Genomic DNA, 14,645 nt, shown 5'->3' on the forward strand with positions numbered 1-14,645 from the left:
GTAACATCCCCTAGTTGATCGGGGAACAAGCCTTCAGCAAAAACCCTAAACATGCCCTGCTGTTGTGAAAAGGTTTCCTTACAAGATCCAGCAATGAATGAATTACTCTCCGTGAATTAAATAAAAAGGGTGCTATTATGTCCGTTTCTTCCCCAGAAAGAATGGCTGGGTAAACCCAAGGGGACTACTGAGTACTCAGGAAGAACAGGAGATGCCGGCTACGTTACCTGATAAAAGCAGGCCTAGCATCCACCTAGATTACAGACGCTGATGTCAGTTCACACAACCGTAGCCCCCACCTGCCTAAAAGGTGACCAGTGGTTATTTATTCATGGGGGAACCAAACCTTGTGGGCTTCTAAGGCCCACAAAAAACTTCAGCAGAAACATGGTCCATCCCCAAATACAGCGGCCCCCTTGTCCTCCCCCTAAGCTTAGTGGGGGCCGGGCATTTGGTGAGAGTCTGGCGGCCTCTACCGGGCACCTCGGCAAAGGGACGTTCCCCAAACCCAGACACGACATGTGGCGCTCTAGAGAGGTGAGAGAGAGCGCGAGTCCGCCGGGGGCGCTGGGGAATCTGCAGCGGGGCAGTGCGCGGCCTCGGGCGCGGCGTGGAGCAGAGCCGCAGGGCGGCGGCGGGAGCGCGGGGCTCCGGGTCCCCTCGGCGCCGAGCGCAGGGCGAATTCGCGCCGGCAGGATGGGGCAGTGATTCCGCACTGGCCTGCCGCGCCCGCCTCAGGGACAGCGGGCGGCGGAGAAGAAGGATGCGCCCTCGCCGACGGCTCATCAGCCGGGGGCCGCGCGCAGGGTAAGGAGCAGAGGCCACCACGGTGGCCGGCGCCCTGAGCTCGGGGCCGGGACGAACGCAGAGCAGCTGGGCGCTGGCGAACCCTCAGCGCAAACTTTGCCCGGAGACTGCGGAGGCCACAGGCACGGAGGGCAGGGCAGGGGACTTGGTGGCGCGGCTGGACGGGGCTTCGGGCGCAGCGCCTCGAGGTCTAGGGTGGACACCGGGTAGCCGCTACCTGCCGCGCTCGCCGAGCTCTCCCGCCTCTTAAAGCCGCTCCCGCCCGGCAGCAGGGGCGCGCGGTGGGCGCGGGCCCCACTTGGTGTCGCGCGCCTGTCGCGCGGGCTGCTCGAGGCCGGCTCTGCCTGCGCCGCCACTGCACCGCGCGCAGCAGAGGAGGAAGGCGCTGCCTGGCGAGCGCTCAGCCGACCCTGTCCGGGGCTAAGGAGGTCCTGAGGGTTAGGCGCCAGCCCGAGGGCCGGTTTACCGGAGGTGTCCGGCGGCGCTGCGGAGCGGCAGGTGCCGGGTGGCGGAGGCTGCGGCTCCGCAGTGTTACCCCTCGCCCACCTGCGCTGTGCGCCAGCCCTGGTGAGCTCGCACCGCGATGGGGTGGGGGTGCGCCTGGGAGAGCAGCCTAGCGGTGGGGATCGGGAAGTCGGGGGCTGAGGGGCGGAAGAAGGCTCGCCTGGGTTTCCCGCATGCGGCGCCGCGTGCCCGCTGCCTAGATTCGCCGAGCCCCAGGATGTGCCCAGGCGACCACACCATGTCAGCCTTCTCTGTTCTTGACTGGAGTCTCAGAGGGCCTTCTCCACCGAGAAGGAAGTACCTGTTGTGTGTTTTCTAGTTCTGGACTTTAGGGGGTCTCCTTGGAAAGATGTTTCTTTTGGAACTCTGGCTGGATGGTGTACGTTGAGCACCTATTTACGTTATGCGCATGCTGAGATAGATGAGCCTTCTCTAAGGTTGTTGCTGGCCCAGGAGCAGTGCTTGCTTGGATTTCCACTGCACTAACGAGAGCCCAGATAAGAACAGAGAGATATTTGCCAAGTGTCATGATTCTAAGTCATACATTCTTGGGGCAAGATGCCAAGCCAGAAAGTCCGACCCTCACAGACAGGTCTACCGGTGGCGCTCCTCTAGAAACCGTGTTTCTGACGTATGCCTTTCCCCCTCTTCCCACACACTTTCAGCACCTTGCAGAACAAGAAGCAGTTTGCTGGCTTTGAACGTGTGACAAATAATTGAGAAAGGTAAATTTATCTCACTTGTGGATTTGATAGATACAAAATGCAGTTGCCAAATAACTTTGAGCCCTATGTTAATAATTGGGTCATACAGACTGTGCTAAAAAAAAAAAGTCCAACAGTGTTTGAGAGATGCAACGAGTCTATCGACTGTGCATTCTATAAAATGGAAACAAAAACCTGTACTGTCTTCTTTTTACACCGTCTTGCTGCTAACGGAAAAGTGGTACAAACCACTGGCCCAGTCTGCTGGTGACAAGGACCAGGTTCCAGGCTTTGTCAGTGTCTCTGTGGCCGCAGCATGCTGGGATCCACTAGAGTGGCAGGGACATCCGTGTTCACGTGCATTTCCCCTTTGTGTGCTTTCAGCTTCAAGATCAAGTTGGAGGAAAGAACAGTTTTTCATCCAAATTCATCTGCTCCAACTATTATTCGTACTGGGCATGGACAATGGCATGGTGTCTAGATTTATCATGACCAAAACCCTCCTTGTCTTCTGTATTTCCATGGCCTTATGCAGTCACTTTGGGTAAGTTCTCCCCTGGGCTTTCGCCGTATGGTCTTGGGAGTCCTGGGCCGTTGTGAGCCCCTATAGCGTAGGGCAGGACTGTCCTGGCTTGCCACCTCTGCCATCCTGCATCCTTCAGTTTGTGCTGAATGTGTCCTGACCCAGGCTTTCTTTCCGAACAACGCTGTTCCTGGATCAGGGTCTCTGAGATGAGTTAGACAGGAGAAAAGAGGTCTTTGCAAGCGGAAGCAGAAGACGGCTTGAGGGAATCTGTTTCCTCCTGCTCAGGTTGGAAGAGATTCAGAAGTTCATGGGCGTTAAGGATGTCTGCTGCTGTTAGACGAGTGTGTAACACACTGATTCCCTCCTCGTGGCCATCAGGATGCTGATTTTGCTTTTTTTTTTAAGCCAGGCTGATGCTGTGCATGTGGCATGGAAAGAGATCCAAAATAGTCTTGGCTGAGCCAAGCGCAGAGATCAGAGACTACACCTGGCTCACCTCCGAGACTCTGGCGATGCCGTTTCTGTTGGCCTCTTCATTTGGGCCGTTAGTGTCTCTGTAGCAACACTAGCCTTTCCCTAGCACGCTAGTAATACCCAGTGTTCCAAATGCAAGCCGTTAGGAGGCAGTCAGTGTTCTTCTTCTCTCCTATGTCCCTCCCTGCCCTAAATTGTCCTGGCTAATCAAAAGGATTGCAAGTTGAAGTGGTCCCGCTGGACAGCACGTGCTGCTTGGTTTCCTGTTTACCACTGTTCATTCCCAAGGGAGCACTTGAGCTAGTTAGAAGGACTGCAGCTCACAACCATCCGTTTCCATTAGTACTGCTAGAGGGTACAGGCCGCTTGGCGGGGGTTCACAGGCCCACTCTGCTGGGAAAAAAATTTCAGTGAGGGCTCACACTTGTGGCCAGGGTAAGATAAGATGTATTCCCAGCATCTGAGGAAGTCTTAACTGGTCCTCTCATCCCTCCTCTCTTCTCCTCTCCTCCTCTTTGTTCCTCCTGTCCATCTCTCATCTCGCTCGTTCTCATCACTACCTCTGTCCCCTCTACATTTCTAATTTTGTCTCTGTCCCTTTCCTCTCGCCATCTCTTTTTGTTCTCCCTCTCTCTTCCTCTGCTCTAACGGGAAGGGACCGAAGAGCAGAGAATGGCCAGAACACAGGCAGGAAACGTCATTCCCCAGCAATGACATCCTTGCTTGCCAGGGAAACGGTGTCTTTGCAGGCCGCTGCCCAGTCCTCTGCATCCACTGTTTACGATTTACACACATGCAGAATGCACTCTGGAATCCGTTTTTACAGGTCAAATGCTTAGTGACTTTGCTTCTTAAACCGAGCAACACACACTCTGTCTAACAGGTTGTATTTGCCATGAGTCAAAAGACACAGCAGGAAAAAGGTGGTAGTCCTTATTTACTGGATGACATTCTTGCCTTGCTCCTACTTGCCCCTCTCCAGTCCTTTGATTTTCCATCTACTATGTGAGAGATTTTCCTTTGCAAGTTCTTTGTGAAATCCTATAAATTGCAGCGTCTCCACTGAATGGAAGGTGCACATGAACAAAATCCCACGAACATGCACCGGTGCAAATTCATACGTTGAAATAGTTGACTTATTTTTCTGATGTTCTATGTATTACTGAGTGATATCTTAGAACTTCTGCCCATGCTGTGCTGTGCTATATTGGGAACATAAGTTTATAGGATTTGGCACAATAATTACGATTATGAATCAAATCAGGCAGGAAGCTATCACTCTCTCTGGTAGATGCAAGACAGAAGTAGGAAGGTATGTGTATGTGTGTAGCTAGTTTCTTATTTAATTCTACGGCTTGCTAAGGTCTTCTGTGAATTATAGACGGGCTTACAAGTCTCCGGAAGGAAATGCAGATTAAGTCTGAGACTACCCCTCAATTTTTCAGAAACACTAACTGTTGGAGAAGATATTAATTTTTAGATATGAGGGTTTTAATTGTTTTATAGTCCACCATAAAATAATACCTACCAACTGCAAAAAACTATGTGAGATGCAGCCAAGTTTATTTTAAAAAGGGTGCCCTGAATTCCCAACTCCCGTGTCATCATTCTTCCCATTTTGGTTCCTAACACTGGTTGCCCCGTGCATAATTGTGTGTCTCTGGGGTCACACACTGCACGTTCAACTCTTTGTTAGTCTTTGGCCCTAAGCTTCTGCTCTTGCAAATTCTTTAGGCTATGTAATTTTAAAATGGACAGGTAGTGTAGCAGTGCACAAGTGGGCCGCCAGGAGCTACTTCCCAACCTGGGGGCATTTACATTACTCCTGATCTTCCAGTTATCGGTTCTTTTGTATAGAACATGCTTGGTTTGTAAGTTGAAGCATTTGAACTTGTTTCTATTAAAAGATATCCCTGTGAGTGATGTTTTATGCACCCCCATGGGAGTGGACTTAAAAAGCAGGGGCCGTGAGCGATGTCTTACACACCCCTGGGAGTGGACCGGCACAGCATGGGCTGTTAGGGAATGCTCAGCTTCTTTAGATGGGGGGGGAGGGGTGGAAGTGGGCAAGCAGTACATGGTGTACACAGAACACATTGGAAGACATATCAAGCCCCACTTACTCCTTCTGAGACGAGGTTCTGCTTACTTACAGATTAATATGTGAGAACCATTGTGTTGAAACCCTACTAGTTCCATAAAGTTTCCCCGACTTTAAATCTTGACAGACTAATAACTACTACAAGGCAAAGCACCCATTTCCCCAGTGTTTTCAGCCAATCCTGAGGTCGGTGTCATTAGCCTCATCCTGCCGCTGGCAAGGTGGGGTGGCCGAGTATCTGTGCAGCCTACACCTGCTGGCACCCCCACACTGCGCTTCCCTGTGCCCTTCTGCCCATTTCTCCCCTGTGCTCTTTTCTCTAACTGCGATTTCGCCATCTGTCAAAGCAATCGAGAAGCTCGGGGGTCTGAACCTGGAATGTAGCATGCATCTGGGGCTTTGGAAGAGTTTTCTGTACTCTGAGACTGGGGAAGGGAACAGTTTGAATACAATCTCCTTACCTCCTCCTCCCACCAAAGAAGGGATTTCTGTGATTAAGGTTTAAAGGCAGTTGAAAGGGGAAGTTGTAAAGATCTTAGTTTGATTGTGACTCGGATCAGAGAATTACCGATGCTCCTAAATTCGCCCAGGAGACTTGGGAGCTGGCAGGGGTAAGGAGATCTATGCAGAATCAGGCAGGGGAGAATGAGGAGAGAGGCAACATGTACGGTCTGTACAGGTGCAAGCTGACCCACCGCATTTATAAAACTCTGTGCCTTCAGCATCAGAGGATATACGTGCAAAGAGGAAAGCGTATTTGGTGATTACATAAGGCCGTTAACGCGAACCTGCTTTGGAAATATCATGAGGACTATTTGTCTTTCTCCACGTGTCTTTCTAAATTTAGTCACCAGTAGCTCATTTTCAATCATTTTGTAATTTTACTATCAGTTATGAGTTACAAAACAGGGCGTGAGTCAAGCATATAACTGAGCCAGGCCCTTATAGTCAGCTGCTGCCCCGACCCAGGCAGACACGCGAAGCTATTTAAGCCATTACAGTTATTTTAATGAAACCGGTTGTCTAAATTACACGCTGTAGAAAATTCGTACTGAAACAGGATGGGATCAAAGTGCTGCCCAAGTATATAACATTAAGTTTAAGCTGGAATTAATTTGTCACCATTGAAAAATCATACTTTGTTAGACTTGACAGGCCAGCAACAGTTTCAAGGCACATTTGAAGATTTTCAGTTCAGTAAGGTAATGTCAGATTTCATTCATTTACTGGTATCAACATAGAGATTTGTTTATAGAAAGGGGAAATACATCTTAAATTTTTACATGGGAGCTGCAATTCAAACAGATGTTGGAAATGATAGTTTTTTTATTGATTTTTATTGAGCTCTACATTTTCCTCTGCTCCTATCCTGGCCTCTCCCCTCCCCTTTGGCCATCTCCCAAGGTCCCCATACTCCTAATTTACTCGGGAGATCTTGTCTTTTTCTACTTCCCATGTAGATTGGATCTATTTATGTCTCTCTTTGGGTCCTCATTGTTGTCTAAGTTCTATGGGATTGTGGTTTGTAGGCTGGCTTTCTTTGCTTTATGTTTAAAAGCCACTAATGAGTGAGTATATGTGATAATTGTCTTTCTGGATCTGGGTTACATCACTCAAAATGATGTTTCTAGCTCCATCCATTTGCCTGCAAATTTCAAGATGTCGTTATCTTTTTTCTGCTGTGTAGTACTCCATTGTGTAAATGAACCACGTCTTCCTTATCCATTCTTCAGCCAAGGGGCATTTAGGTTGTTTCCAGGTTCTGTCTATGACAAACAAAGCTGCTATGAACATAGTTGAGCACATGTCCTTGTGGCACGATTGAACATCCATTGGATATATACCCAAAAGTGGTATTACTGGATCTTGAGGAAGGTTGTTTCCTAATTTTCTGAGAAATCACCACACTGATATCCAAAGGGGCTGTACCAGCTTGCATTCCCACCAGCAATGCAGGAGTGTTCCCTTTCCCCCCACAACCTCTCTAGCATAAGTTGTCATTAGTGTTTTTGATCTTGGCCATTCTTACAGGTATAAGATGGAATCTGAGAGTTGTTTTGATTTGCATTTCTCTGATGACTAAAGATGTTGAGCATTTCCTTAAGTGTCTTTCAGCCATTTTAGATTCCTCTGTTGGAAAACGATGTTTTTAATTGACAGTAAGAAGAGGGTCTTTGCAGTCATGAAGAAAGGTCTTTCTTTCCCTGTGAATATATGTGACAGCCTGGCCTTTGGTTCCATAAAGAGGAATCTTTCCATCCTCCTTTCCAACACGCTAGGAGAGATGCCTCTCCTTGCTGCAGCAGTGAGCATGTCTGGATCATGCCTGCACTCGCCATGTCCCGTGAAGCGGGAAGTTGTCTTGAATATCCTCCGATAACAAATTCATTCTTCTCCAGAGATGCAGGTGCCTGAGGCCCAAGACACACAGCCGATATAGTAGCTGGAAAAGCATGGCAGAGTGCGGCCAAAGCAGTTAGCAGGGTCGATCTGGTGGTTCTGTATGGAGACTGCGGAGAGGAACAGCCTAGATGAGGATGGTGGTCCTGCATAGAGCAGAGGGTTCGTGTCTCAGCGGGGTGATGGGGCTGTCTCTAACCTTATTTTAAAAGATAGAGAGAGAACATGTTCCCAGACATTCGACACACCAGTGCTCAGTGAGCAGCGCTCAGAGGGACTGGAGCATAGATGTGCTAAGCAGGCTGTCCCCAAGCGCTAGGATGAGTCACTAGCTGGGATCAAGGAAGAGGGAGATTTGGGGGTATTTGGGTTTTTATGAAGAGTCAGTGGCACAAAAGACACATTTTAATTGGTATGGAATTCAAAGGGAAGTATTATAATTAAAAGCAAAAAGATATCTTATCTCACTGTCATAGCAACAAGATTTACCAAGAGGCCTATGGGGTGCATTGCCCGAATTTTCAGAATGCTGCTGTTAAAACATGGTGTTTAATTTTTTACCGAGTCCTCACGGGGTGCATAAGAAGAGCCAAGGCTTTAGAACTTGGGAAGTCGTGCCCAGTGTTTCACTGATAAAAGCGGTAGAATCACCTCTTGCCTTACAGATGGCTACTGTTCCCTTTACAAAGGAACCACAGAAAAGAAGACAGCAGGAGAGGGAACCTATGTGTTAGAAACAAAAGAGCATCCTAGTCTAGAAGATGAATTGGACCACTCCTGAGCAGCCCAGGCCAAACCCACTATGATGTGAGGTTTCTGGAGCCTAATGCACAGTGAAGGATCACATGGAAGGAACAGAAAAGCTCCAGCTTCTCCCTATTTCAGAGCTGTTTCAGAAACAGAGAGAACCGAAACGTCAGCAAAACATAAGCCAGTGGTTTTCAGCTTAAAAAAGAATTGATCTATCAGTTCACATTCAGTTTGGTTCTATCCCAAGATCACTAGCAATAACTATGAAGAGTCTTTCGGATGATGGGTCCAGCTCTTACCTCTGTTTTGACTCATCCTATGAGGTCAGAAGTTCCTTAGCCAGCCTGCAGCTCAGTTTCTGAATCTTGTATCTGGGAGTAATAATTGATTTGTCATCACAAGACTGATGCATTGGTTAACATTGTGCAAAATGGCTTTAACCGATCCAGGTGTGTGTCTGTGCATTAAGACACCCTATCCATGGGGTGTAGGGGGTCCAGAAGATAATCCATATGCCTGAGCAAAGCCTGAGTACAATGAAGACCACATCTGGGGTCATACCCATGCAGTCTTGCTTGCTTGAGTGTGGTCGCGGGCATCTTTGCTGGTTACTAAAGGGCCAGAATGGAACCTGGCTTCCGTGAGGGTGTGTCCAGATGTGAAAAGACAGGTAACAAACCAGCCATTGGCGATGTCAGGGCGACTACTGAAAGAGTAATTCGGATGGATGACAGTAAAGGCACTGGAAGGAACTGAGATTGCAGGACTGGAGGAAGTGGGGGTCTTAGGAACAGCATAATGGTGGAGAAGACCAAGCCGGTGTGGGAAACATTGATGTGTACAGGGTACCACAGCAGCGGTCCCTTGAGGAGATTGGGAACGCCTGGCATCAGAGATACTGCTTCATGGGAAGCACAATCACACTATAAGGGAGAAGACTGAATTAGACCCGGAGGATCTGGAGAGTCGGATAACTTTACTGTGAGGGTTTCTGTGGGTCAAAGAGTGGAGTGGAGTATCTTATTGTGTGTTTGTCTATAATTTTTTGTTGTTGTTGTTGGGGTTTTTTTTTTTTTTTTAGAAAGGATCTCATGTATCCCAGGTTAGTCATGAGCTGTCGGTGAACCAAGAACAGACTTGCACTCCTGATCCTCTGACTCGGGAGATTAAAGGTGTGTCACCATGCCTGAAGTGTGCAGCCCTAGGCTGCGAACCCATGGCTCTGTGCAGGCTGGACAAGCACTCTACCAACTGAGTTCCAGCCTTCTCCAGTTTTACGTTTTGGAGAGGAGGACGTCTGGTGCCATGGGACCCTCCTACTGTAGCCAGCTGGGTATCTGAGACTAGAGACGGCTGTGCCAGATGACCTCACTGAGTAGCTTTGAGCGAGCACGTTCCTGTTTAGAGGAAGCAATGGCATGACCTCGGCGTCGCACCCACTGTGAGTGCGGACTGAGTAGAGTTGAGCGAGGTCTGGGGTAAGACAGGGAGAGATGCGCTGATGATATTCAGCCGGTTAACAAGCGTTTGTACGAAGCGTTTGTGTTTTGATCAGCGGGATGTATTGAAGGGATGATGTGCGCCTGAAGGGAAGATGAAGGGTTAAGGATGCATCATCCACTCTTCCTCTTATCAAGGAGTTGGAGAAGAGAGCAGAAGAAGATGTGTGTGTGTGTAGCTATGGCTTTGTAAGCCCTTGGAGAAACCATGCCCTATCCAAGTAGCTGGGCAGGCCTTTGGACGTGGGGGCTGGAGTCCAGAGAAGGGCTGGGCTGCATCATGACTTAAAAGCTGCTGGGCATGAGAACAGACAGAAGCTGACCATGGTAAGGATGGGAAGAGGTCCATCGATTGTGCCCTTGGACGTTATGAGACTATCAGCTTAGGAGGGGAGAGTAGGGGCAAAACTGAAAGGGGAAGAGGAGAGGAATGGAAGAGCACAGCCGGACACAGCAGCACTTAGAGGTTAAAGCGAGAAGATCTGAGCTTGCAGCTACGCAGCACAACCCTGTCTTCAAAATAATTGAGTAAGCAAGAATGCATCCAGCAGCCAGAACCTAAAGAGAAGAGTCTTTTAGAGGCCAAGAGGAGAGAGCTCTGCAGGAAGGGGGATGCAGTTGTCTTGGCTCAATGTGGCTACTGGGTCCGTGAAGTGGAACAGCTGGTCTTGACTCTTGGATCCGGCAATTCAGAGTTTACTCCTGGCCTTTTACAAAGAGAGGTCCCTGGGCTATAGGTGGCAGGAGATAGACATGAGCAGCTGCAAGAGAAGGGAAGGGAGGTGTGTATGTGTGCGTGGGATGGAGTGGGGGTCTAATGGATACAGCATTCCCAGTGAGTTTTCTAAGAAGAAGGGCCAATGGGCCCGGGTAACGCATAGGTGCTATGGTCTATGGTGGCGCAGTGATAAGCTCTGGAGTCCGAGCCAGGCAGCAGTGCCAAGGACACAGAGAACCTGCAGGCAGAGCAGTGAGGAAGATACCTTTGATCCGGGCAACTGAAGGGCAACACTGGGAAGGCCTGGGGGCACGAGGAACACTGAAAATCTCTGTCATATTATTTCATGGCTAGGGCTTTAGGATTATGAAATGTTCTCCAAGTTCACAGTCCCACCTTGAGACAGGAGGGCTCTCATGTGGGAACCAAACCGTAGCCACGGCCTGCCTTGTTGTTATTTAGAGGATTACTAAAGTCGTAAGCAATGGACAACTGAGGAAAATATCAGTGAGTGGTGATGTTCATTTGGAGTTATAGAGAAACCTGAGCAAACAAAGAGAAGACACGTTTCTTAGCAGTACTCAAAGTCCAAGGAAGGAAAGCAATTTTAGAAGGTAGGGACACCGACACCAAAGTCAGTCCTGGGGAAAATTCAAAAAGACATTCACATCCATACTGCCTGGAGTTATGACTACTGAGCCATCCTATGTAAACCACATGTGACGATTACTGCAAACATAGACATTAACCACACAGAAATCTACCAGTATGTCTTCTCCAATACTATCTGTGCTAGGACAATGTTCAAATGACCTTCCCGCGTCTGGTGAGTGATTGTCCTCTTTAAAACACCATAGAAGAGAAACCTCACCAGGGTCACTTAATGTGACTGAAATTCTTAATAGATATTGCAGTCCGGATGTGTTAATAGTAAAATAGCAAAGTTATACTGATATAAAATCCTTTAACAGTCTTCACCCACGCATGAGCATGCACTCACCAACACATGCACACATACACACACATGATTCTTCTAGGTCTCATTGAGAAAGTCACTCTTAGCCAACTCCCTTTCCAGAGTCCATTGTCCCTACGCAGCTGCTTCCAGAAGCCCCTCTGGTTTCCCAGTCCCTTATATGAAACTGCATTTGCATGTGATCTGTATACACCCTGCTTTGCTACATTGTTTCCAGATTACACACAGTATAAATGGTGATTCTACTCTTTCCCTGTGGGGGAAATGACAGAACAAATTCCTGTGTGTGTGTGTGTGTGTGTGTGTGTGTGTGTGTGTGTTAGAGATGCTATGTTTTTCTCACATTCTCGGTCAGTGCTTGATGAAGTTTGTGCACACAGAGCCTGAAGCCGTGGGAGGTCATGACTGCATTCTGCTGCAGTTCTAGAGATCCTGCTGGGTGGGGGGGGGGTATGGTCTATCTGAAGGTGGCTTCCTCTCAATTTCCCATCCTTGATTTTACACCCCTTATTTTCCTTCAGCCTCATTCAGAAATTCTAGCAAACTCGACATAGTAGAAACACCAGCTAGCTGGGAGTCTGCAGCAAAACAACCTGCTTTTGATCAGGAGGTCAAGGCCAACTTGTGTTGTGAGACCTCATTTTAAAAAAAAGTCAAAAAAACTACATCCAGCTAATAACTCTCAGGTGACCCACCTCTTAGCTCCACTGTTTGCTCCTTAGTCACCGGCCTCTCTATTCTCACATCTTGCCTCTTCCAAGTCCATGATTCCTAAGAATCCAAGGGCCTTGTCAAAAGAGATATCAAGTCACCATTATCATCAAGAAGACTTTAAAAGTATAGCGTGGCATCAAAAGTCTTTTGTGAATTTGTTTGTGACTATCTTCTCAGGAGCACGTTAACATTTTGAATTTTTAAAAATTTTGTGGTGTCCCTGGGCGGCGGTGGCGCACGCCTTTAATCCCAGCACTCGGGAGGCAGAGGCAGGCGGATCTCTGTGAGTTCGAGACCAGCCTGGTCTACAAGAGCTAGTTCCAGGACAGGCTCCAAAGCTACAGAGAAACCCTGTCTCGAAAAACCAAAAAAAAAAAAAAAATTTGTGGTGTTGATGATTAAACCCAGAGATTGGTCTCTGGTGGTGCTCCATCACCCAGTGCCTGGCCCCTGCAGTGAGTGCTCCATCACCCAGTGCCTGGCCCTGCAATGAGTGCTCCATCACCTAGTGCCTGGCCCTGCAGTGAGTGCTCCATCACCCAATGCCTGGCCCTTGCAGTGAGTGCTCCGTCACCCAGTGCCTGGCGCTTACAGTGAGTGCTCCATCACCCAGTGCCTAGCCCTTGCAGTGAGTGCTCCATCACCCAGCGCCTGGCCCTTGCAGTGAGTGCTCCATCACCCAGCACCTGGTCCTTGCAGTGAGTGCTCCGTCACCCAGCGCCTGGCCCTTGCAGTGAGTGCTCCGTCACCCAGCGCCTGGCCCTTGCAGTGTTCTGTTACAGAGAGCAGTGCAGCCCTCATGCTGGCTTTTCCCAGATGTCTCACATTCTTTCTTCATAAACCAGTCGCCTCTTTGGAACCACTGTTCATAATTCTCTCCCGTGCTTCTTTTTACTGGATTGAGACAATCTTCAATCTCAAAAATTTGTGTCTATTTTCTTCCATCCCAAACCTGGCTAAAACCATGTTCTCTCTGTCCCCTATGTTCCTGTCATGTCATGCTTTGTGAAGTGACACTCTGGTCCTACCCTGGCTGTGCTCTTCTGAAATTTTCCAGTACTAAAGCTTCTCATCTCTAGATAGATTTCAGGGTCAACGCTCCCTTCTACGTGACCCCAGTTTTCCCCACAGTGCCTGGCATAGGTTCAGACACTGGTCACTGGGTCCCATCCCTGGGATTCCCTGAGCAGCATTTAAAGACTTAGAGGCTACTGGAGGCTAGAGCACCTACCCTAGGGCAGCCCATCTATCTCCAGCTTATCCTTAGACTGCCCTCTTTCTACCAGGACCACACAGGGCGATCAGCAGGTAGGACTCAGCCTCCACAAATACTGTGTCTTCTTCTCTCTGAGGTCAGTTAAGCCTGAGTCTCCAAGGACCGGAAATAGAGAAGAAGCTAATGCCTTAGAAAGGCCAGAATTGGGACAACAGAGAGTGGGAGAGACCCCTTCACAGTTTACTTCTCTTCAAGACTATCTGGAAAGCCAGCCCCTCAGTGGGTCAGATTTTCTAAGATGCCGGTACCTAAACTCACTTTCTCAGAATTAGAAGTTGGATCGCCATGACAGGGATTTCAGGAACATTCATTCGGTAACTCTGCAGTATCTACCAGTGTCCCTGACTGTCCTGCAGGCTCTGTGTGCCTCAGGCTGGAAAATGGGGCTCATTTGTGTCTTTTATCCTTCAAAACAAAATCACTAGAGTGACTGGATCACATCCTCGTGCCTTCCATATAAACTGTGCAAGAGAATGCAAAAGGTAGCAACTTTTAGAACACGTTAGGTTGGTTCTATAAAGCTGGCCTAACATACCCGCAGATTCAGCATCTGTGAAGTTGACTGCACATTTTCTGGTTTGGCTTAAAAATCTTGGGAAAAAATTGACTTCTCTGTAGCTGAGTATGCACAGACTTTTTCTTTGTGCTTTTCTCTAAGTAATATGCGTACTAATCATCAGCTCACACTGGGCTAGGGGTGGTTAAAGTAGGCGGGCGGCTGTGTGGAGATGTTATGCACACCCACAGCTATTGCAAAAGGGATCTGAGCGCACACAGATTTGGGGTTTCGTATTGAAGGGCATCTCTGTTGTCTTAAGAATCCCTTTGCTAGAAGAAACAGTAAGTACAAAAGTGGTATGCCTGGAGCATAGTACCTTTTCATAAGCAATATTGAAAACCCAATAGGAAACATTCATGTTTTAAGAGAAGGGAGCTATTTTAACCTTATATTATAATTGGATTGGATTAATCTTCAGTTATAATCAGAGTAAGTCACCAACACTTAAAACCACTTCCTCTATGCCGAAAGTGCTTGTCAGTGATAACAGATTTAGCTTCGCCTCACAAAAATCCACACCTTCAAAGATCTTTTCTGAAGCCAGAAGCAGGAGCTCACTTACAATTGTGCTAAGAGTGAGCAGACCCCTTGGCTACGCTCAGCAGGGTTAATATGGATGGTGGCCTGGCCTGCCTGG

General features: G+C 48.4%; 1 protein-coding gene across 1 annotated transcript in view; it reads left to right on the top strand.

The window, feature by feature from the left end:
- Positions 1-2,473: 2,473 nt before the first annotated feature.
- Positions 2,474-14,645, top strand: part of Gabra5 (gamma-aminobutyric acid type A receptor subunit alpha5) — an 86,546-nt gene continuing 74,374 nt past the window's right edge. The window contains exon 1 of the mRNA XM_038313770.1: positions 2,474-2,559. Coding sequence (XP_038169698.1) covers positions 2,474-2,559 — 86 coding nt within the window. The remainder of the gene's footprint in view (positions 2,560-14,645) is intronic.

The sequence above is a fragment of the Arvicola amphibius genome, chromosome 12, assembly GCF_903992535.2.
Source record: "Arvicola amphibius chromosome 12, mArvAmp1.2, whole genome shotgun sequence".
NCBI classification, from domain to species: Eukaryota; Metazoa; Chordata; class Mammalia; order Rodentia; family Cricetidae; genus Arvicola; species Arvicola amphibius.